The 24867-nt window shown below is 41.0% G+C and overlaps 1 protein-coding gene across 3 annotated transcripts in view; it reads right to left on the reverse strand.

Moving 5' to 3' along the window:
• Nucleotides 1-24867, reverse strand: part of AFF2 (ALF transcription elongation factor 2) — a 342768-nt gene that overhangs the window by 134713 nt on the left and 183188 nt on the right. For all 3 annotated transcript variants that reach the window (XM_052813263.1, XM_052813262.1, XM_052813261.1), the window contains exon 4: nucleotides 22297-22341. In XM_052813263.1, coding sequence (XP_052669223.1) covers nucleotides 22297-22341 — 45 coding nt within the window. The remainder of the gene's footprint in view (nucleotides 1-22296; nucleotides 22342-24867) is intronic.

Below are 24867 nucleotides of genomic sequence, written 5' to 3' on the forward strand. Positions count from 1 at the left end.
TCAGTAAAATAGAAAAACTGCAAAAATGTTGTTTTAGGCAGAGCTTGTAAATGTCCTTCTAATGAGTGTGTTTTATGGTTGATGCTGCTCCATTCTCTCTTATCTTTGTTTTTAATTTAATAAATATTCAGAAAGGCAGTAATACTTGTCTCTGGTAATCTGTTATATCTTTGTCTTGGTTGTTTTTCTTTGCCTACAAAGCTCAGGAAGGATTCTTTCTTGAGACAAGGGAGACAAAGAGCAAAAGAGGATCTGGTCTAGGAAATTTTGCATGCAATGGCCATAATCCTGACTGCAGTAAACTAAACTTCCCAGCTGCTACTTTACACTGGTCAAGCCCAGGGCCAGTCACAACAAAGCTTATGAACACACAGATTTCTGTAGGTAACATGACAACCACTGGATACACTCCACAAATAAAAATATAACATAACTAAGAAAATATAACTTGTCAAAAGGGCAGTGTGGTGGGTGCATTTGGGCTAAAGACATAGCCTGGGTGGCTACAGCTGGATGCTAATGTATAATTCACTGAAGATACAGCCAGCAAGTTTCAGGTCTCCAGTTGTCCCTCACAAATCATGTGTCATACAGGAGGTTAGGAGAGAGAAAAGAAAAGAATGCATCACTGTCCTCAGTCAGTGGGACAGGCGGACATGTAAACTTCCCCCAAGCTCCTGTTAGACACTGGTATTTTATTGAAGCCCAGCAAATTTCCAGCCTTAGCAATGCTGCTACTGCAGCAAGGTCTGGCTGAGCCCCTCAGGAGACAAAGCCCAGGTACAACCACTACAGAGAGAAGCCCTCACCCAGTCCTGGCAGAGGCAGGAGGGCAGGGCTGGTCGGCAGCTCAGGCCCACTGGGCTCTGCTGCTCCACTTCCACCAGCACAGCGTACCATGGACACACTTGCAGCTTATCTAAAGGGCCACATAGCTACAGACAGCGCAGCCTGGGGCCAAGCTTTGCCAGTTCCTTGTGCAAATGACCCAAGGACAGAGGAGGGTGCAGATGTCTCTGCACTGCTGAATGAGCTTTTGGGTTTCTGCCTGTGGAGCTCAGGGCCTGTTTTCATTGCAGAAAGCACAAACAGTGGCAATGAGGAGGGAGGCAGCTAGTGAACAGCTCATCCCTCCCAGTGGGTGAGGCCGCAGCAGCTCAGTGCAATGATGAGAAGTACACTATTATATCGCATTGATTGTTTGACCTCTGCACAGAGGAAGGCAGAAAAAGACTTAAGCATCCGGTGAACTTTTCTGTGAGATAATATAATCCAAATCCTCCTGCCTCTGCCAAATCCTATGCCATAGAGGATGCTTTGTGGCATATCTCTTCATAGCAAAACGATGAAACAGAGGCTGTATCACATAATTAAAAGAGGGACAGGCAGCCTGATTGAAGGCAGAAATGAAGCATATTCTAGAATGGCAATTATAGGCTTGACCTCAGTCTCTTCCTGCCCACACATAAAAGGCTGGACAGATTGCCTAGGATTCATGGGAAGGTGATGCCAGCAAATATTTCATAATATTCACTGTCAGAATGCATCTAGTGCCCACGGTGTACCAACTTGGTAGGCTGAAGTGTAAGCAAATCTAGTCATCTCCCTGTTAGGGGACACCTGAGCATAAAACAGCAGGAACAGGAAAAATGAGTCTGCTATTATTTGAGGAAATTCAATTACAAGGTAAGAAATCCTGACTCCACTAAGGTCAGAGGCAAAAGTCAACTTCAGTGAGGTTAGGACTATCCAATCTATGTGTTTACAGTGTGACCTTGAGAGCATCAAAGTCTATTACAAAGGTACAAGCTAGCTACATTGAAGCATTTCACTTCAATTATCACTGTAATAAATATTATTGGATAGAAAATTCCAGATAGGACCACACATGCAAAACACCACAAGTATTTAAAGCTCAGCGTATAAACAAACACTGTGTGTGGAAGTCATAAGGAAGCATATAGTTACTTAAGGAAACATACCTACATCTACCTACAGATAGGTGCCGCAGCACTGCTGACCAAAGAACCTTGAATGATTGTAGAGAAAGTTTTGAGTTTACTCATCTGAAAAATGTCACTTCAAAATCTATGGGCAGCAACCCCACACCGACCACCACAGCTGCATATTACTCACACAGAGCACTACTGAGCTACAGAATGACATGCAAAAATGGCACTGCACTGTTTTCAGTGAAGGGTCAAAACCCCAACCCCACATCCTGCAGAGAGGTAACTGCTTAACTCTCTCCTACTCTGTTCCTTAAGCACATGCACATTACTTTGGAGAATCAGAAGAAAGGATGTCATTTGTTTAATCATCCACATGACTTCACCATTCTTTGCTATGCCCTGGTTTCTTTTGGAGGTCCCTCATCTCTAAGTACTTGCTAAGCTCTATTTTGTTTAACTTTTGAAATCTGATATATCTACCTTCTAATATGTTATGACTATAAAGAACCACACAGACATTGTGTGTGTTGTGTATGCATCCATCCATTAAGATGTATATATAAACATCTCAGTTTGTAAATACCTGGGAAAGTAGGCAGGGAATTGCATTCTTTTTTTTTTTTTTTTTTTTTTCCAGGAAAAGTTAAAAAACTTTAATCAATCCAAATTTGGAAGTATTTAGAAATTCCTGGAAGTAACAATAATAAAACCAAGCATATGAAATGCTTTAAAGAGGAATTTAATGGAAACAAAGTAATCCCGCAAAATTGAGTTAGGATTTATTTTCACATGGTTTGGACTTAAAATAATTCCAAAATCATGTTAGCTGTTGGAGTGGGTAGATGACTGCTATGGAAGCATGCATTTTTTTATAGACCTGGAGATTAAATGAGAAAGCAAACCTGCACGGTTTGTTGGCTTAAAAGTCACTGTGGTCCTCTGATGTAGTAACATCAAGCATCCTCCTTTCTGAAAATTATTTAAACATTGTTTTAATTGACTCCATGTGCTTTATTTATTAGAGCTAGGCATGCTCGTCTCTTCAGCTAAGTCTGCTTTTTTCAGCTATAAAAGCCCTCAGGTAAGTAACTAAGAAGGACACATGCAGATGCGATCTAATGAATCACCAAAAATACAAATACTCCAAGCAAACGTTTTAAGGGCTGCAGAGGTACAAGGCCAAATCACGATTTAAATGGAAGAAGAGGACTGGGGAAGGATTTAAGCTTGCAAGTTTCTAAGGAAAAGGTCAGAGTGAGAGAATTGAGTACAGGGGATGTGGGGCAGACGGTAAATAGCTTTACAAAACCAGTCCCTAAAATTAATAGCCGCCTTCAAGATTTATTTCCTTTCTCTGTATTTCAGTTTTCCATCATTTCCTTCTTGTTCAAAAGAAAGTGTGCAGTGTTTTTAAATACAGATAAAAGTACTGAGCCAGGCTCTAAGAGGTCATTATGGAAAAAAGCAGCTAGGCTGTGTACTCTGCGTTCCTACTGAGGCAGCTTCCCTTCCTACAGTGCACTCTAAACTGCTTACCCTGATCTAATTTGAAGTCTCCCAAGATATAGGGCTCATGCTACTTCCCTTGGGAGAATTGAGGGGAGACATAAGAACAGTCTTCAATTACAGAAAGAGCTGTTGCTAAAGGAGAGAATAATCTGTTCTCCAGTTTTATGGTGGATATGAACTTAAACTGCAGCCAAAAAGATTCCAGTTAGACATAAGAAAAAGCTCTCCAATGGTAAGGACCGTGCAGCACTGAAACAGATTGCTCAGAGAGCTACACAGACTCCATCTTTGGAGGAACACACTTAAGAACAGATTAGCACACATCAGTCAGGAATGGCTTAGGCAGAATTGATTCCTGCAATGGGGAGGAATGTGTAGTAGATGATGAGATTTCTAAGACCCTTCCCAGCCCTTTTTCTTGTTCTGTAGTTTGATAGATCTCTGTTGGCCAAATGCTACCCTTACTGCCTCTCTTGGGGACAGCAGAACCACAAAAAGGCAGAAGAAGAAAGCAACAATCCCGGTGTTTTTCTTCTGTGGCATTAGAGTCCACAAAGGCAGTTTCAGGACCGACACTTTGCCCACATCATTAGAGGGCAGCCAGAGGAACAGGAGGAGGAGGAGCAGCCCTGCACACATTGCTAGCAATAAATGCAGTCAGAGGCCACTGCTGCTAGAGACCTTATCTGTGGTATTCTTTCTGTCAACTGCCCTCCTCAGTCCTTTTAACTTTTAGCTAAATCTGTTACTTTAAACTTTCTCCAATTTTTGGTTACACAGTACGTTGAAGTTGCATTCAGAAAAAATTAATATAGGATGAATAGATGTTCTAAGGTTATAACAAACTTGATGTTACAGCTGGTGCTAAGCAACCTACTGCCTTGATGAAATAAAGATAACTAAGTGATTTACCATTTATTAAAGACTCTATTAATAATTTATTAATGTTTTATTAACTATTTATCAATGCAACCTTAATAAAAAGCGTGTCTTGTTTCACAGTATCTTTCTGGTTTCTGCATTCATACAAACCTGATCAAACTGTCTCTGCTAGAAAGCCAGTAATGCATGAGGGGCAGCCACATTTTATGTGTGTGATGCATACTGAATTAAAAAGCATCTCAACCTGTTTCATCTTTGGGGAAAAGGCTAAGGAAAGAATGAATATATAGATATTTATACACATACAAGCAAATGACACGAAAGCCTACAGGAACACAAAGGCGATAAACCTACGGGGTTTTTTTAATTCATATTCCTTATGAAGGAATGGAAAATTTGCATGAGCAGTTGGGAATATCCTGACCAGTAATCTGGCCTGCTTTATACTGGGCCAAAGGCTTGCTGAGAATGGGATTTTGATACATTGTCAGTATTGACAAGGACATGATAGATAGATTCATGGATATGCATTTGATTATCATGTTTCAGCACTTAAAAAAATTCTCAGCATCAAAGGGATACCACATCTTTTTTCCTGTAAGGGAAAAAAAAGACTTCAGTGATGGCCTGATGGCCTCCAAGAGAAAGTCAGTTTTCCTGGTATGGATGTTAAGGCAGGAAACTTTTCACTCATGCAAATGTTTTAGCAAATTTGTTACCAGTGGCTAGTGCCCAGTACATATTTTTGGAGGAACAATGTGGTGGCATCTGTAATGATGCCTTTGTCGTACTAGAATTTATCTTGCTACTGTACCAAAAACTACTAGAAAGCCATTTGGAAATACAGTGCATACACCCATGAATTTATTATTGAAAAGCTAGAGTTTATTCTACAAAAAGCAACCATTTCCCTGACCATAATCTGGGACACAGTGTTCACCTTGTGGGTTTTATCAATGACAACAAACAAGTTCCCTTTGCCCAGCTGGGGAACGGGATGCATTCCGTATCCTCCCATGGTAAATTAATATTCCTTTCCATATTAACATGAAGGGGAAAGACAGACAAAAATGATATTCAGTGAAAATGAATATAGAAATTGCTTTAGAAGCCAATAGGGGTTGACTATAAACTTTACAACATACGTTTTCCTTTCCTACTTTGTTAACATTTGGAAATTCACAAAGAAAGTGATAGCAATATGGACTGTTTCTGTTGAGCTTCTCAATACTCTCTGACTCCCATATACCTCACACTTTTCAATGTATTTTCCTCATACTGTAGCTTTTATAACTAATAACACTCATATTCTTTGCTTAGAGCATTTAGAAAACAACAAAAAATAGCAAATCACGATTGATGTACTTATTGCTCTAACCAATCTTGTGTATGTGAAGAAAAACAATGCTCCATTACAGTGAGAAGGTATCTCAGCTCAAGAGGCTGTTTTAGGGGGAGAGTAATGAAACTACACCACATGAACCTACCACCGGATTTCCAATTCAACAAGTCCATCACAATCCTAAAAGTAACCACAGGCTATACAATAGTGTGCCTACACTGTCAAATGATTTAGCTCCCTGCTGGGTCCCAGGCCCCAAATGGTCCATGCTGTGCATATAATAGTTCATTCCCAAGGCTCCTCTGTTAAGCAGGTTGGATGCTTCTCTCCAAGGTGGATGAGGAAAATTTTCTTCAGAGTCCACCTCAGGAATATTATATGGTCAAAAACCGTCCTGAATGTGGCTCACACTGCCCAGGACAGTCTTTCAATTCAGTCTCAAGGAGCTTTTGTGCCCTTGAGCACCTTCTCACAGTTCTTGGCATTTTCAGGAACATGCAGCACAAGCCCCTAAGGGTCCTGCTGTAGAAACATTGTTACGGTGAACTGCAACAAAACAAGAAATCCGCAGCAGCTGTATCCCTGCTCTTGTCAGGCTTAGGTTATCTGTAAGAGTAAAGTGCAGGAAGGACATGGGGGGTTCACAGAAGATAATCAGTGAAGTAGAATCACACAGTGTAAAAAATGAAACAGGACCTTACAGGAAGCACGTGGGAGGGAGAGCTCTCTTGACAAATTTTATATGATGAGACAGAATTAAGAGTTCTGTGGAAAAGGGAGGCCTGAGAAATACTGAAGTCAAAGGTAGATGCATCCTGCATGTATGATTGCCTCTCTGACCCATGCTGTCTTCGTCTCAGACCATTCCCTAAGCGTTCTAGTGAAAGTCCAAGAGATGCGCGGGAGCCAGTGTTGTCTTTGTGACAGGCCATGAGCCTTCAGAGAGTCCAAAGACAGGCATGTACTGACCAGGAATAATGACACTGAGGTAACGCCACTTCCCATCCAAGAGAGGCAGGAGGCCTCTTCTCTATTTGCAGAATATGTGGGGTTTGTTAAGGATAGGCCATAATGGCTGCATGCAAGGAGAGGCTGATCGAAGCTTTGAAGTTTTGCCAAGCACATGTGAGATGCTGGGCCATGTGAGGTATTCCTGTTTCCATATAACTGTTCTTTTGGACAGATCTACTGATGGGTCAGGAACATGAAACAGCCAGAATGGGTCAGACTCGAGGTCCCACCCATCTGGGGTGCTGGTGGACAGTGGTCGGTGCTGTGCCTTTCACAGAGCACTTCGAGAACACCAGAGCAATCATGAGGGTAAACTCCTGATCCTCCATTCTTACTAATTTTCAGCCATGCTGAGATCCTGTCTGTTTAATACTACATACAGAACTCGATATTCAGTTAACACCAGCTAACACCAGTTTGAGAGTCCTAAAAGTTAATGATACTTAATGATACACCCATAAATACTCAGGTACTTGCAGTCACGTGTACGAAACCCCCTTCCAGAAAGCTAGGCATCCTTCATCTGTCACTCTTGGTAACTAAACTAATGGCTTTGTTGCCCAATACGCAGTACCACAGTCTTGCTGTGGACAGTATGGCCAATGCAGTACCTCCTGTTCTTGGCAGCTTCTCATCCCCACGGAGATGCACAGCCATATCCCATTGATTTTATTTATTCAAAATGATACTTGTTGGTAACCATCTCCAGGGATGGCACATCTAATTTTCATGAGGGCCCCAAGAGATAGGAAGTATGCATTGAACTGTTAAATACAACATAACATCCTGGCAGTACAACAGTATAATATAAACAAAGGCCACAATAAGTAATAAAAAGCTAATTCTTTCAAAAGTTACTAATACCAACATATAATTTCATCTCTGCAATTTAAAAAACATTGGCAACATTTCTCCGAGTAAATAAGCAACTGTGTTTTGAAACTATTCACTGCTGGCACTTGTTTAAGGGAATCTGGTAATTTGTTCCATCCATCCTGAGCTTCACAAGCAAAAAAGCATGTCTTGAATCGCCTGTTTTCTTCTCTGAAACTTAGGGTTCACACCAAGAGGAGAGCAGAACTATAATTTACAGTTACAAAACAAGACTGCACCTACCCTGAGGCACTCCACTGTGCACATTCATACAATACATTACACCATCTCCTTTACGTTGCCAGATGTAATCAATTCATGGGTTTTTTTTATACAAAATACAACAGTGAATTATGTAGTCACATGACAAGACCTTATCTATGTAATTTATTACAAAATGCATTTAATTTCTGGAGCCACTTATGCCAACGTTGTGAAAAAATAAAACCTCCAAATTCAGTATCAGGCAAAATTAAATTACTAAACTACAAGACTTCTCGTTCTGTAGGCTTAGCACAGAAACTGTTCAAGTTTTACATTGTGCACTAAGTTTTAGACCCATGTAACCAGCTTATAACCCACATCCTGACAATATGATGAAACTGAGTCTAAAAATCACTAGGAATTTGAAAGCATCAACTTGTGCCAGAATACACCAGCTTTAGTCTTAAAACAGGAGCATCAATTATCTGAAATAGCACATAGGGGGAAATTAAGAAACCAGGTTAGGCAACTTATTTGAGTTTAAAGCTGAATTCTTTTGCGTAAGCCATTATTTGCTTTCATTAAAATTGGACTCCAAGTTGTTACTCATCAAACACAAAGAAATGAAGCTACCACACACTGCTATACAATACACATTGAAATCTTTTACAAAAGCTGGGGGTTTTGCCTTCAAAACCAAGACTTTGCCAGATCTTTTTTATTCTGCTTACCATGTGAGCAGGATTGCAGCATGGGCTTTTCTGAGTGCATGTGCCAGGGTAGCATTTCTTTTTGATGTTGAGTATTTCCCTCTCACATGGTCTCATCAACACCTCAACTGTAATGCCATTAAATCAGTGGTCTGAGGCTGGAGCGAAGACACAGTGAACACCTAGAAAAGCTCAAACCTGCCCTTACAGAAGTTGTCCTTTTTCACCATTTCCTTTTCTTCATCTATGTGATGTTCTCCCTACCATACGTCCCAGTTGAAAACTTGCTTCTCCCTTAGTATATGAAGAATGCACACTCCCCTACGGAGTATGATTATCTTCCCAGTGCCTACATCAGAGACTATGAATGCTTTGAGGGCAAAGACTGTCTCATTTTTTGTCTTATGCAATGCCTAGGGCAGTGGTGGAACTTCTGAATACTGGCTGGAAATTGTGAACAGTGAATATTGGCTGGAAAATCCTGGGTAGACAACATAGCCAGCTTGATCAGCAGTCAGTGAGCCCTGGATGGACAGAAAACTTCAAACTGAAGCCTGATCATTGGATCCTCTAATTTGGCACCCTGTTTTTTTGTAATGTTAAAAGCTTAGCATGTTTGCCAAAAAATATACTACGGGTTCTGGCCTGTAACAGAGAGGTAGTGTCCTTGCCGCCTCTCACACTCAACCCTTTAATTCTCTTCTCTTACAGAAAGACCTAAGCAGCCACCTGAAACCCTATCGTGCGACCTGGCATTTATTATAGTAATTTTAGCCTTTGGAAAAGAACAAACATTTCAGTCTGGATTTCCTTTTCCTCGCTTGTGCCTTGAAGCCGGTCTGTTCCTGCATCTGTGTGTCCCGTAAATCATGCCAACACTCTCCTTTGATCCACTCCTGCTAAGCTAACAGGTGTAGAAAAAAATGGATGTATGTTATAGAAGATGTTTTGATACAACATAGACTTTTTTGGCATGTCAGTCTTACCCAAGTAAGCCAGCTTAAAGAGTAAAGAAAACCGAAGCCAAAACATGCTGAGGTCTTTTTTGATCCCCCTTAAGGTACGGAGGCTTCAGAGTATTTCTGGTAGACAGATTCCCACTGTCACATGCATGCATTTGATTCCTCATTTCCCAGCTCGTTCTTTCTTACAAAGCTACTAAGTCTGAGGTTGGAAACATTAAATACTCAGAACTGCCACTAAGACGTATGACAGCTGAGGATGCTTGGTCCCACAGAGAGCAATCCTAACGTCTGAAATCAGCATGTTCAGACTATACACCAGATTAATATATCCTCCTCCTATGCCTGCATTTTTTAAAACCTTCTGACAACAAACTACACTGAAACAAACTAAATCCTAAAAACAGGGCTGAAAAAGGGCAAAGTCCATAACCTTCCCATCTCCAAACACTACACTATTTTTTTTTCCCACAGGAAAACCACTGAATAGGACACAAAAGCCACAGCACTAAAATGCAGTGAGTTTGGTGCTCCAGCATTTAAAAATTATATATGTACATTACTAGACGATGACACGTATTGTCTTTGTTGCTTGCAGATGCCCAAAAAGGAATAGCAAACTGTTCATTAGTAATAGTTTATCAGGGGTCATATGAGCAATCTGGAACAAACTTGGAGCAAGCCCAAGAAAGGACCACCCAGTAGACCCATGGTTGTTAGTTAGCTCTAAGCAGTTAGTGCTATTTGCAACTCCAGCTGGTGTCAAACACTGACAATTACCAGTTATCATACAAAGACAAACTGGAATAAACCTGCCAAAGAATACTTTTTTTTTTTTTAGTACAAAGTGCAATGTATTATCATGTTCAAGCAATTACCAAAAGGAATTGTTGATCTCACTTTGCTGGAGAGATACAAAGGCTAGATGCAGTAACACAGTATTCTTTTTGAAGCGTTACTTGTGTTATAAGTGAAAGATACTATAAAATGACAATGCTGCTGCAAAGGAGACAGAATGATACATTTAGTCAAATTCCCAGTCTAAGCCTTTTCAAAGAGCACAAGCAGTTAGTATAACATTCCTTAGGGTTCCTGTATCCTTTCAAACATGATAGCTTTCTTGTAGTTTACACTTATCATATTAAGAAAAATGGTAATGAGGAGATCATGACAACTTCTTTTAAAAGCAACAATGACTCAATTGCCAAGGAAAAAAGGAGTGATAACTATTTTCATGGAAAGAAGCCTCCAGTGAACGCCTCGCTGTTGAAGCTGTGTTCTTTGTTTTTGTCTGAACTCAGGAACGACAAGGGGCTGCTGTTCAAAAAAATCTGAGCACCAGTTTTCATTTGATTGGTACAACACTCCTTTTTCTGATAAACTGGCAGCTCAGACCTCTTATTGAAAAGATTAGGGACTCAAGAGGTTAGAAATGATAAAATACTGGAATAAGTGGGAAGGGATTAATTGGCTTGATTTAAAAAAAAATTAAAAATCACTACTGGGAATGTTCTACAAACCAAACACCAAGTTTTTTTTCTGAGACTCAGAAGAATATTTTTAAAGGTTACTGTACCTTGGGGTACACAAACAACAATGGACTACAAAGCCCAAAGGGGCCTTCAACAGTCAGTGCTTGTGCAATAAATTCCATCAGAAGATCTCAAAGCATTTCTCACAAGAGATCAATACCTGCCATTTTCCATCTTGGCTCCATAGGTGAAATTTGGTTCATGCCTTAAATCACCCACTCAACCAGCAGCAAATGCAATGAACACTACCCTACCGTTTTTTTAATTTTCCCATTAGCAAACCATGCAAGTCTCCTAAGTCCATGTGTGTCCTTGTTGTTCCTGTTTCACCCTGCAAAGTACTAGTAGGTATTATTTCTACCCCCCCCCCCCCCAAATATTTGCTTAGACCTTGCACAGAAATTGTGGAACAGAGGAAATATTTAAAGAAGAGCTGTGAACTGTTGAGAACAGGGTTTCTAGTGACACCTACACCAGAGCCCTCGCCCTGGGAGCCCTGGAAGGCAATACAGTAACACTTGCAGCAGGTAGAATGTCGTGGTTTAATCCCAGCCAGCAACTAAACACCACGCAGCCGCTCACTCACTCCCCCCCACCCAGTGGGATGGGGGAGAAAATCAGGAAAAGAAGCAAAACCCGTAGGTTGAGATAAGAACGGTTTAATAGAACAGAAAAGAAGAAACTAATAATGATAATGATAACACTAATAAAATGACAACAGCAATAATGAAAGGATTGGAATGTACAAATGATGCGCAGTGCAATTGCTCACCACCCGCCGACCGACACCCAGCCAGTCCCCGAGCGGTGAATCCCTGCCCCCCCTTCCCTGTTCCTATACTAGATGGGACGTCACATGGTATGGAATACACCGTTGGCCAGTTTGGGTCAGGTGCCCTGGCTGTGTCCTGTGCCAACTTCTTGTGCCCCTCCAGCTTTCTCGCTGGCTGGGCATGAGAAGCTGAAAAATCCTTGACATTAGTCTAAACACTACTGAGCAACAACTGAAAACATCAGTGTTATCAACATTCTTCACTCTGAACTCAAAACATAGCACTGTACCAGCTACTAGGAAGACAGTTAACTCTATCCCAGCTGAAACCAGGACATAGAATAAACACTGTATGCAGAATGTTGAACAAATGTAAATCTGGGCACTTAGGTCTGAACTTCAGATTCATGTTTGTAGTCAGTTTTTATCTCTTGCCTCTGAACAATGGTCAACAAACACATCAACGCCTTAAACTAATAAAAACATCTTCCTTTCTAATGCTACAGCCTGACATTTTCTTCAGCTGACTTCTGCAAAGCTGGGTGCCTGTATGACTTCTTTTAAATAAAAAAGAAATGTGAGAAATTCCTTGGTGGAAAAAAAAAAAAAAAAAAAAGCATTCTGGTCAGATTTTCTGGCTATCCAAAGAAATTGTTACACAGCTGACATAAATCAATGTGGCAGGATCTACAGGCTAATTAAACAAATCTGACAATTTTACTGTGACAATTTGAAAATGCTCAAAAGTGCCTCCCATCCACAGTGTGCATTCTTCTCAAATGTGTATTAAAACCCATGTACTGTATTAAGAAATTGAAAGGAACTTACATATTCAATAAAAAACACAATTATAAGCACAATTTGAAATATATGGCTAAAATAGATTGGAAGTTCATAAGGTTTCTCAGAACATTAAATTCAATGACACGCTTTCTTTAAAGAAATGTTAGAAATTCTCTATAGAAATGGATAAGCCACAGTATGTAGCATAATTTTAAATATCTGATTGAGCCTTGCTTTTGCACAATTATATCACCAGTAATTCCAGCTGAGGACCTCAATGCATTTTCCTAGCAACTAATTTAACTTCGCAGCATGATGGCAGTGTGGGTGAGGTTCTATTTCCCCATTTCATAGAAGGAGACACTGTGGAGCGAAGAGGCATCTCAGGGTTATATAGGAAGATTAAAGGTAGGATGTTTTATCTGAGTCTATGTATTCAAAGATTTATTCAGAGGATGTTCAAAGAGATGGGAAGATGGACCGTATCTGTCTTTTACTGGCAGGTGTGAAGTGCTGTATTCTGATGACTTTGACAGCTGAAACAATGTCCACAGGTAAGAAGGAAGACACCTTCAGAAATTGCTCCACTGACTATGCTGCATGACAGTCTTAAAGCCTACGGATCAATGGCAAGTAGCAAAGACATAAATTGCTCCCGCCAAAAAGGCGGCTTCCAGAACTATTCTCCCTACAGAATGTGGAATAACTTGAACTTAAGACAGATGATGACTGCCAAGACTGCCTTCCCATGTTAAGCTGCTTCCACAAAGCCCATGGAGGCTGGCAAGGCTGATAGCCTGTCACCACATGACTCCTCCAAAGGAAAAGTCTGCCTGCTCATCCAGGCGGTGTCTCAGGAAGAAATACTTCTTGGCCCATAACTCAGTTGGTGTCTGTATTCTTGCCTTAAGAAGAAGAGATTAGGAGTGATTTGGGTTAAATTTAGACTGCAGTACATGAAGAAAATGGCAACAAATATTCCTGGTTATCTGCTGTAACAGAACACTTCTGCCCATTTCCTCTGACAGCAACAATGAGGTTCAAAGTTCTAACTTCACGTTTACTCCAGGCATCATCTTTGTCCTGTTTTCTTTACTTCCTTCTAAGAGCACAAGAGCAGTGAAGCATCAAAGGTTGCAACATGGCAGGTATAGTTAAAGCACTGAAACTGAGCATACCTCAAGTATCTGGCCCGGTTTTGGTCCATTTTTTTTCATTTCTCTAGTTCTTTCCTTACTTATATTTTTTTAACCATCAACCAATTTTTTTAGGTTTTGATTGGCATGGCCAGCTGAAACTTCAGAGGAGAATTTCAAAGAGGAGAGCTCTTGAAACTCTTCCTGAAAATTCATTCAGTTACATCTTCCAGCCCTGTCTTCCCTTGGACACTGCAAGTCTGACTAGGTTTTTCCTAGCTCTGTTTCTCTTGACTAATCACATATGGCCTACTTATCCTTCATGGGCCCCACCAGCTTCTTCAGCAGTGCTGACTTATGGGGAGGCTTCCTACTGAGACTTAAAACCCGCAACACTTGCCCTCAGGGCTGCAAAAATGAGCCCTTCCCTTTTGCGAGATAAAAAGCCACAGAACATGCTACAGACTTTGTCATTTCAAACCAGAATTGTTTCTAAAGCATGCATTCATTTCAGAAAGCCTAACTCAATTTTAATATGTTTTCAATGTCTTTATTCTGTGCCTAAAGCAATTTGTTATGTAGAGTACACATTATTAATCTACTTAAATGAAAGGTAACATTGCTAGCAGTTTAAACACTCAATGCCCATATTTAACCATGTTTCATTTTGACAGGACAAGATGAAATAACAGAAATGATTAATCTGAGGCCAAAGGAATATTCTACTACCTACATTTCAAAATAGGACTAGCTTTTTTTGTTTAGTACATTGGCAGTAAGACGTGCAAGTGGAGTATAGGAGCTTCAGATGGGTTTTCTGCTTGACTGCACTGCATACTGTGCCAGCAGTAGTTGTTACCGGTCATTTTGGAATCAGCAGCAGTACTCCAGGACTGGCACACAACAGGCTCTGAAGTTCCTAATCCTGTTTTTATACAACATAAATTTGTGCAGCCCACAAATTCCTTAAGGGAGGATACCTGGTACAGCTAGAGCCAAACACTACAACAGTGTGGAAGTGTTTAAAATTTTCCATTGAGTTCAGCACTTGGGGCCTTTTTTGTTCATGGGAGCATACAAAACGTCAAAGTTGATCTGACATCCCAGATTCCTTGGGTCTGTTTTCTCTTGCACTTTCACTCAAAGATAAGGAGTTACTCCTTATTTACAATGATGAAAAGGGATGGGAAGTCAGGTCCCATGGGTCTGCAAATCTGGAGTAGGAATCTTAGTTTTATGATAGTCTCCACTCAACTACAAGACCCCATTAACTCGTTTTCCCACATTTTTTGTCTCTTTCATTTCCAGCTATTTCTGGAACTACAAAACTTAGAAGTATTTGAAAAAGTAGTATATGAAACGACCAAAACTTTTAAGTGGTGCAGAGGGTGCACCTGATCTTCTGCAGAAGTTGCGAAACTTACTATCTTTTCCTCCAAGAGAATGACTTTGCTTGAATTACTTTCTTGTTTGAACTGGCTTTTAAAAAATTATTTTGTATATTCTCATAAAATATGATTATTTTTATCATAAGAGAGTACTGAATCAGAGTGAGGATGCCGAGCATGTAACATGCTGCAATACACAGCGGATCATTTCTGAGGTCACTGTCAATGAGGAAGAGAAACTAGAAGTGGTTGTTTTGGTGCAAAAGAGATGCTGAAAGGCTTGGAAAATAGCTAAGAATTAACACTTTTTCATTTAGTCATTCATTTCTCATGAGAGTGCTTTCATTCTCTTCAGGAGCAGTAATACGTGTCCAAACTCTTGTGATGTCAGCTCACTTTACAGTAATTTTAGTAGCAACAGTAAATCTAGCAATGATAGCAGAATTATATAATACTACTGAAATCAGCAATATTTCAATCTGGCAGTACAAGAATATATGTTAAAATATTATGGTTACGGAGATAAGAAAACAGAATTGAATAGTGAGTTTGAAATAGGTGCACTGCAATCTCTCTCTCTTTTCCTGAATACCTTTTGCAATCTTTTTTTATTGTTACAGTGTAGACAGGCTGCAATAGACCCATGTAATGATCAGATTTTACATTTCAAAGTGCTTTGCTAAATAATTTCTTTAATACTGCTACAAAAATAAAACCTTTATTTGATAAATGTGCCTGCAGGCTGGAATCAGACCTTGCTTGTCTGTCCTGACAAAGGTCTAATCTTTTGCTGCCTTACATCTTGAAGAGGCATTTATCCCTGTAACAGGCAGGTGCAAAACACCACCTTTCGAATACAGGAAACACTGCACACCCACACGCATTTGTCAGATCAGACAGTCAACCTTTTCTCCCCGTCACCTCCCCAACAGCATGAAGTCTGCTTTGCGTTGATCTGGCAGCACAAAGCAGATTTATAGTATATATCTACATCACAAGTGAACTCCTCTCATACCTAACTTGTGCCATGCCAGCAGTACAACAGTGGCCCATGAAACCAACCTCATAAACTAAGTACCTGAGCATTGACTCATGCCAACTTCCCACTCAGCTAGCCTGAAGTTAGCTGTGCATTTTCTACATTATGTACCTTCAAGTTAATATAGGCAGCTTTGGGATAATGCTCCTGGGGTGCCTTTCTCATGTGTGGCATCCTGATGTTGTCACTGTAAAGGTGAATGGCCAAAAACTTGAATAATCCTGTTCTGCTGCATTTGGGCGTAACTCACAGTGGCCAAGGCGAGCCTCCATGTTAACGGTCTGCTCTAGACTGGGAAGACCTAAGGATGCATTCTCCAACTCCCAAAGAACCTTTTGCACTTCAAGCCTACACCAGGCTGTCTTTGAACAACTCTAACTATTGATCTCACCATGCATGCATGTATACAGCTGGACAGTGCACAAAATGCTGGGAAAAGGCTTCTTTTGACCTTCCTGGAATTGTGGTGGTACTGAGACGAGAATTGAGCTGATCACCTACCAAAGCAGGAATGAGCTATTCTCAAAGAACTACTCAGCATTTCCATTTTCTGGAGTGAGACTATGTCTAGAGAGTCATCACAGCAAAGGACTAGTTGCTGCTTTTATGTATACCTAAAGTAATGCAGTGGTAACTCCTTTTTATTTAATAACAGCAGCAGCAACATAAGTGGAGCTGCTGCCAATTTATACAAGTGTGGGAGGAAGAAGAATTCAATGAACTCAAATGAGATCAGAGGTCAGTGGAATTACCCCTTGATTTATTTTGATGTGAGAGCAGACACTGGTTCTGCCTCCATTGAGAAAATGCTGATAAAAAGCTGAAAATGCAATGGCTTGGAAATTGCTAAGAAAATAATTGTTTTTATCCATCCAAATCTTCATGTACATAACCAAAGTCTAAAGAAAAAAAAACAAACCCTACAGTTCTAACACATTGCCTTTTTCAAAGCAGGCTATTACCCTGTTCCTTACGCGCTTCCAAGGGCTGCACGCCAGTTGAGGGACAAAGGCCGCAGATACACATTTACACGTGGGTTAACTTTTCAATCCATTTTTTCATTTCAATAGAAATAATAAATCACCTTATCCTGGAGAAAGAAGCAGCTTGACACAAAACATACGGTGCTGGGCTATTTTTATAGCACACCTAAGACATATAGGGATTCATTTATTTACTCAGCTATTTAAAAGTGGCTACTCTTACTCATTCTCTGGACAGCTAAATGCCAGGTTGCTAAGTTACTGTTACTTGACATCATCTCCTCCCCAACGTGTTCCCACATTTGACAGGTTCACATGATTTACTAGGCCAGTCAGCTCGTTATTCACTTGTCCAATGACGTCTGGATAATCATTTTAAATTCACATCATGTCCTCCCCAGCAAGCCCCCAGATTCCACATGAAAATATTTAAACTGCCTGTCAGCTACTAAGTGCATTTGTAACCACACCGGACAGCGTACCTGTATTTTTCAAATTACAGTTATTATAATTAGGTTTAGCATCGTTCTTCAATGTTGGTTTGTATTTTACAAGAGAAAACAATTACTGAGGGGCAAATAATGGGCTATATCTGTTACAGTCTAATTTTGCTCTGTGAACAGCTCACCTCAGCTATGGACGATACATATTAAATCTGTTAGTGCTTTCAACTGGCATGAGGAAGGTACTACTACACATAATTTGCCCAGTCAAGGGCATTTTCACCTGCTGATCAATTTACATATTCTCCAATGTCATTAGACATGAGCTAGTCATCAGAAGAATAGAAGACCATACAAATTATGGACTTTGCTCATCTAACTCCAGTCATTTTTATACTAATTACAATCTGAATTGTATTTAGGATTTGTTTTGCTTCCAGACTAGAAAGCTTTTAATTAGTATCACAGCTGTCCACATAACATCAGAAGTCCATCTAGTTTCTTGATGCCTTACTACAGCGAATATGCACCTACAAGAATTCTTTTGTTTCTCTAAGCAGGGACAGATTTTTAGACAGAAGTGCCTGCCCAGATGGTTAGCAACACAGACATGAAAGCTTTATGTGTACAGACCAGAGCCTCACTTCTGTGGGATTATGTCTAATCGATTGCCTAAACACCTAGCCCAAAGTTTCAATTTACACTACAAGTCCTCAAGAAAATTAGTTAAATAAAATTTCCTTTCTTTCCCATGTAATGTGGTATGCTTATCACCTCTTTACTCGGAGGTAAACCGATGCTAAGGGAGGTTCCTTCTGCACTCTCTACAGGCAGAAAAAGGATCACTGCTCGTTTGCACTTAGTGTCACACCTACACGCACCCCTATGCCTGGACCAGCATGACGGTGCACATAACACTCAATGACAGCAAGGCACACTGATGTAAAGCACTGGTACAAGTGGCACAAGTAACAGCTTCAGAATACTGGTTTAAAATGTCAGTTCTCCCGCCCCATCTGCACTTTGTATCACAGCATTTCAATGAACTCATTTTTCAATGGCTGCACATAGCAAGTGACAACTTAATTTAAATCCGTATTAATAAAATGTGGATTACACACACATACACTGTTGATTGCCTGTGTTCCATGTTATCCACACTTTCAAAGCCATTATGTTGGTTTAAAAAAATAAGCCACATTTTGGAACAGAAAAAAGTGTACCGACCATCAGCGTATTTGCCTTCATCTTTCGATTTGGTATTAATGCAAATCTCCTGTACCACCTTTACAGCTTAGCCTTAGCTGTACAAAAGAGATTATTTTTCTTTAACAATTATTTTTAACAACCTTTTCAGCCATCCTGGTTAGACAAGCAAAATCAACAGGAGACTAGTCTGCCATTAACCTTTGGTTGTAGTATCAGGAACAGCCCTTGAAGCATTTACACAAGATGACATAAGTGGCTAAGTGTTTCAGGAAACCTGAAGGACTGTGAAATTTTGTCTCTGAAGACTCAGGGGTCTGAATGGACTCAAGACCTTTCCCCTCACTTGGTTGGAAATTTTTGACCATAAACTCAATTAAACCTTTTTTTCTATGGAAAAAAAAAAAAAAAAAAAAGATGACAGAGATTAGGAATTGCAAGTCTCTACAACTACAAAAACCATTAATCAAGTTCAGCTTGAAAAAAGAGCTCTGTAAAATCAGAGGTCACAGATCTTAGCTTGCATCCCTCTTCCTTGTAAAGTCCAGCAAAAAAACCTACAAGAGTTACTGTGTCTTTCTGAGGGATGAAACTGAATTAAGTCCCTTAATTCCTTGACTTAAACAAAAAAAAAGGAAAAAAGCAAACTTCAAGACATGAAATGCTCTCAAGGGAGACTGGCGGGGCTGGGGCGAGGCAGGTGGTAGGACCCTTCCTCTGGCACTTTGGGCACACAGCTCAGCAGCGGACATGGCCCAGAGCAGAAATTGCCAGTCGTTGCCCATGGTTTGGTTGGTCAAAATGCACGCTATTACAGCCCCATCTGTCTACCTTCGGGACTTGACTGTCTTGTAATCCTTCTTGTTTACCTCTGCAACATCCCTGACAGGATGAAAATGTTAATAGCCTATTTTTTTACCTGGGAAGCTGCCATCATGGAGCTGAGGCCCACGCTCCCAAAGGCTCTTCAGAGCCTACATAAATGGCCCCAAAAGGCCAGAAAGTATCTGTCAGGGCTGGGAACTTAATCCAGGTTCTCAAAGCACAAATTGCTGCTGAAACCAAGGGTCATCCTTTGACCTGAAGCAGATAGCCTGAATCTCCTGACACAGGGCTTCTACGGGGAGCCCGAAGACTGGATTTTGACCACTGCTGGGCATCACATTCTCTTACTTACTTTCTCTCCATTGCCTATCAAGTAGAATATGATACTCTACATGCAGCCAAAACACACTTCCTGCTAGCTTCTTCTCAAATTTATAGTGCAGAATAACAAAGTCATTGACCAAACTCAGGTACTTCTACTTCCACATGGGCTTCAGCACTATATGAAGTTGAAAGCCTAAAATGCTGCCACTGAAAACAACCAATTGGGACTGGGGTTTGCTGGGCCTTTGCTGGACAGCCCCACAAGCGTCTCTGTGATCTGCTGCTTTCATACACTCAGGGCCTTGCTGGCAGCCTGCAGCCTGCTTGCAGACAGGTTACAAGAAGGCTGCAGACAGCCTGTCAGCGCCCAGAGCTGCCTAATGCCACACCGATGGCATACTAAGCCACCCTCACCACGCAAAAGCATGCAAACCCACCTAGCTGTACATGTGGTGAGGGACTGCACGCCCCAGATGAACCATGGCCGAGGTCCCATGCTCACCTGCGGCGTGCCGAGCCCATACCTGCTCCCCGGCACAGGCGGTTTCGTATGCTCAAGATGGCTTCGGCTCTGGCTGACAGGTTTGCTCCATGGCTGGATGGCAAGGCTGGGTATGGGGGGTGCCTGCAGGCATCTGCACCCGGCAGTCAAGAAAGATCTGCCGGTTCGTATCCCTTTTTTGGGTGCCCGTTACATGCCCCTGTGAGACAGATTCCCAGAGACATGGAAACCTGCCAAATCCCTGCTCTGTCCACCCCAGAAGTCCCTCCAAGTTTAACAGCCTACTGGTGGCAGGAGGTGCTGCCTGCAGCCGCAGGGTCTCTGCAGTTCATCCCCATCCTCTGAAGACAACAGAAAGTCACGCACCGATCTCAACAGGTTTCGGAAGGAAGTGCGGGACATTCTGCTTCTGTTTGTTGACTCAAATTACAGTCATGGGGTAGGAAATAGGATCACCTCCTCTTGATTAAAAAAAAGGCATTTCTGCTTCCTGTGATGTATATGCACTGTTGCCACATTAAAAGTGTCACCTGGATGATTGATCCCTGAAATTCGCTACATCACATTTCCTTCTGATGCTGTTTACTGAAAACAACTGCTTTCCCCAGCTAACAAGCCATTCATTCCAACTATAGTAATGAACCTAATTGAAATATATAAACAGGGGAAGAAGACATTTAAAATGTACCAAGTATTTCGCACAGCCTTTCAACATTTTCTTTGCTTTTGCTCCCTTAGTGTTCTATAAGTAATAAACCCCTGCTCACTTTGAAGGTTGAAACTAAATTTATTTATTGCCTTGCACTCACTGCTGCTGGGTGCACATGCAGATGCATACTCCTCCGCTACTGCAAGTCTGCACGTGCACGCTTGCCTGTTGGTTCAACATACTTCTACAGCAACATGGGCAACCCACAAGGACATCAATAGCATCCCAAGATAATGTGCGCACACAACACAGGAGCAAGTTTCCCAAACTATTTAACTCTGGATTACAATGAATACAGAGGAGCCTATTTTATTTTATAAGCAAGAATAAGTCCATGTCTTTGCAAGCAAGTTGGCAGGATTGTTACACATCATTTCAGGTCTGGGTTAGTCTGCACCAGTTGCTCCTAGTGATAAGGACACGGCTGGCACAAATGCCCACTGAAATTCTATCCCTTCTACACTGAGGTGTTGGCTGGCAATCCCAGGGAGGTAGCTCTGACAGATGGGAAACTTGACCCATGAGGGTAAAAACCTAAAACCCAGATAGGGACTAGTGGGTCACAAACCTGCCCCCAGAAAAAACTCACTGCCAACAGAGGACCCCAAAGTTGGGGTGTCTGAAGAAAAGCCCATCTTACACTTAAAGTAAGGTGGATTTACACATATACAACTTGTTATGCACACTCCCCTTTTTCTTGTTATATGATGTTGTTGCAGTTAAGCCATGCTCAGTTTGGAGTGGTTGTTTTAATTTTCCATATTCAACCACTGACCAGAGCTCCCAGAAAAAAAAAAAAAAGCCTGTAGGTCTCTAACAAACCCATGAACGATGAGCAACTGTAGTCTGGGGGAAGATGATGACTATAGGTCAGTCTGTGAGTGGGAGAATTAAGGCGACACAACCTCAGGGTAGGGGAGACACGTGTCCTGGAGAGACTCACAGAGACTGAGAGCTTAAAAAAGAACAGGAACATGTGTAAATCCTGACTGAGACAAGCTGGCAGATGTAGAGGACTAAGTGAACCGACCTTACTCACTAAGGAGCACCCTGGGCCTACCACTTGGCTGTGCCTCTTCAATAGAGACCCAGTAATATGTTATTATTTAACTACAGTATTAAAGACAACCATATAACCCTTCTCCATGAAAGACGAAATAACAGCACTACAATTATACAAAAGATACAAAAGCAAAGGGTATTACTTACCCGTAATATTTCTTCCACACAGCTGGAGTCATTGGGAAGAGTAACCTAGGTTTAAAGAAAAGAATAAATGTTTAGTCAGGTGCTGGATGCAAAGTTCAGTGACTACAACCACACAGGTAAACAGCTAACAAGCAACAGCCTCTGAAGACTGCTGTATCCACACTTGCTGCCTATAAAATTTTCCAGTTCAGATCAACATAAATCATCAGCAGGACCCATTTTGTCAAAAGTTGTTTTTTTCTTCCATACTGCTTTGTGCTACTAATGACACTTTTGAAGCAATAAAATACTCTGATTTCGTCACAGTTGAGAACTGGCACTAGAATTGCCTGAAACTTCTGTAATTGAAGAAGATCCCACTGTTACTCCTATCGGCAGCCTTCAGAGAGAAGGCGAGGTTTGGTTTAACTTGCCGCACGCTGCAGCGAAGGACAGAGGTGATAACAGTTAGGAGAAAGCTGTTATCATCAACTATCTTATCCTACAGCTTAATAGGCTAACAGCCAAGACAGCTCTTAAAACTTAAAACATATACTGTAGTAAAATACTAGTTGGACTGTAAGGGTAGCTGCTGATTTTGTTGTCCCTCGCTTCATCAGCCTGTTGCAGGTTAAGTACCCTCTGAAGACTGAACAGCACATAGGAATCCACCTCGAGAGGCTTGACAGATATTCCTTCTCCCCTTAGAAAGATGCAATATATCTATGCACACAACCATACCCACGCACACACCCAGTGGTACCCTTAACATCTTACAATTGAAAATACTCGTTTAAATGGTACTTACACCATTTGCCACAATCCCTCATTCCAAGGACACAGAAGAACACAAAACCTCTAAATACTGTGAACAATTACAGAAACAGCAGGCAGACATGACCCGTACATACAACCATTCTGTAGCACTTGCAGTTAGATATGATGGGTTCTTGTCATGGGGGTACAGCAGAACAGGAAGAGACAATATTCAGGAAGGTACCAAAAAACAGGTAAGTGCTTTGTACCATAAATATTCAGTGAGACTTTTCTGCCCGATGCTTCTACCTTATTGCCCTTGGTAACTAGTTTGGTAAAAGACACCCGTGACTAAACTTAATCCCTGTCATCCTAATCTGCTATAGAGCTTGACCAAAAGCACTGACCATGGCTTTCCTCCTATATTTCAGCCAGCACTAAGCTTCAAGAATAAATCCACACAGCTACAAAAGTCAAAGACCAGAAAGACCTATTAGATCACCAAGTTCACGCTCTGCTAATGTAGCACGTTTCCCCATATCTTCTAGTACTGTGGCTAGTCTGACCCAAAAACTGTAGGGAAAAGCATCTCCCATCTCTTCCCTTAATAAAATACAGAGCAATGTTGTAAACTGTTTGGCCCTTTTTGTGATAATTGTTAAAATTTTGCTTTTAGTGTCACCTCAGCCCTTCTGTAGAGGTCTTCCCACTACTCTAAGTAATTCATTACTTCCCTTCACATTTACACCATGCACAGACATGCAGAATTATACTCCACTTTTCTCAAATGCTGTATGTTCAACTTTTACCTTCTTTCCTGATAAACAAGGTTTTCCATCCGTTTGGCTTTCTTCATCACTGTTCTCTGAATTTCCAACAGTTCATCAATATCTTGGTAAAGAAGTACTCAAGTGAATATGACTACACTACAGGGATATTAGTGATTTTTATCTACTTCAGCAACTATAGGTTATAATTTTCCTTAATAACATTTAAAAACATTCAGCCGACCAAAAAAACAGCCTTACCTTTTGTCCCCAGTTTCTACTCAGCTCAAATTCTACCTAACAAACCTAGGCTGAGAACTTCCAGTGGATGGTCAGCATTAACTGCAATAGGCATGCAGTCCACCCTCATACCGCATGACTTGATATTGCAGCACTTCATTGGCCTTCCTTCATCCCCCTACTTTCCATTTAAATCACTTTTTTCCCTCTCAATACCTGTAAGTTCTTTGCTAATCTGCATTTTCCATACCTCATACCAACTCTCCATTCAGCAAGGAATATAGTTAACTTTAACCAAAAGATTAGCAAGCACGGGTATTACTGCAACGTGCAGTGGGATAGTGGGAGTACATATGTCTCTAATACACTCCTGATTTTTTTCATTGAAAAATTAGTATGTTGGAATACGAGAAAACAAAACAAATACTCCCCCAACAAGCTTGCAGTGTACACACCAACCACAAAATCTCTCACAGCAGTAAGAGGAGCAGCCCAAAATCCAGTCGAGTGAGTCAGACTGGGAAGAGTGAGAGCAGCAGAGGTACAGAGCCCTCTCTTTATTTAACACCCCGCCCTACCACCACACATGCCATTTTCAATGGTTAGCCGAGATACCATGTGTATTCCTTTGTTTAGAAATGTCTTAATTGTGATAATTGTGTCCCTGACTATTAACACAGGGCAGAGCATGTTCTCACTTGTTTCACAGTCCTCTCCCAATTCACAGCCCTGTTTAAGTTTATGTTACTTCAGAACTAATGATGATAATAACAATAAACATACCATTTTCCTTTAATAAAGCCCACTATATATTATGCAATCACAACCA

Source organism: Harpia harpyja, chromosome 18 (genome assembly GCF_026419915.1).
Source record: "Harpia harpyja isolate bHarHar1 chromosome 18, bHarHar1 primary haplotype, whole genome shotgun sequence".
Taxonomy (NCBI): Eukaryota; Metazoa; Chordata; class Aves; order Accipitriformes; family Accipitridae; genus Harpia; species Harpia harpyja.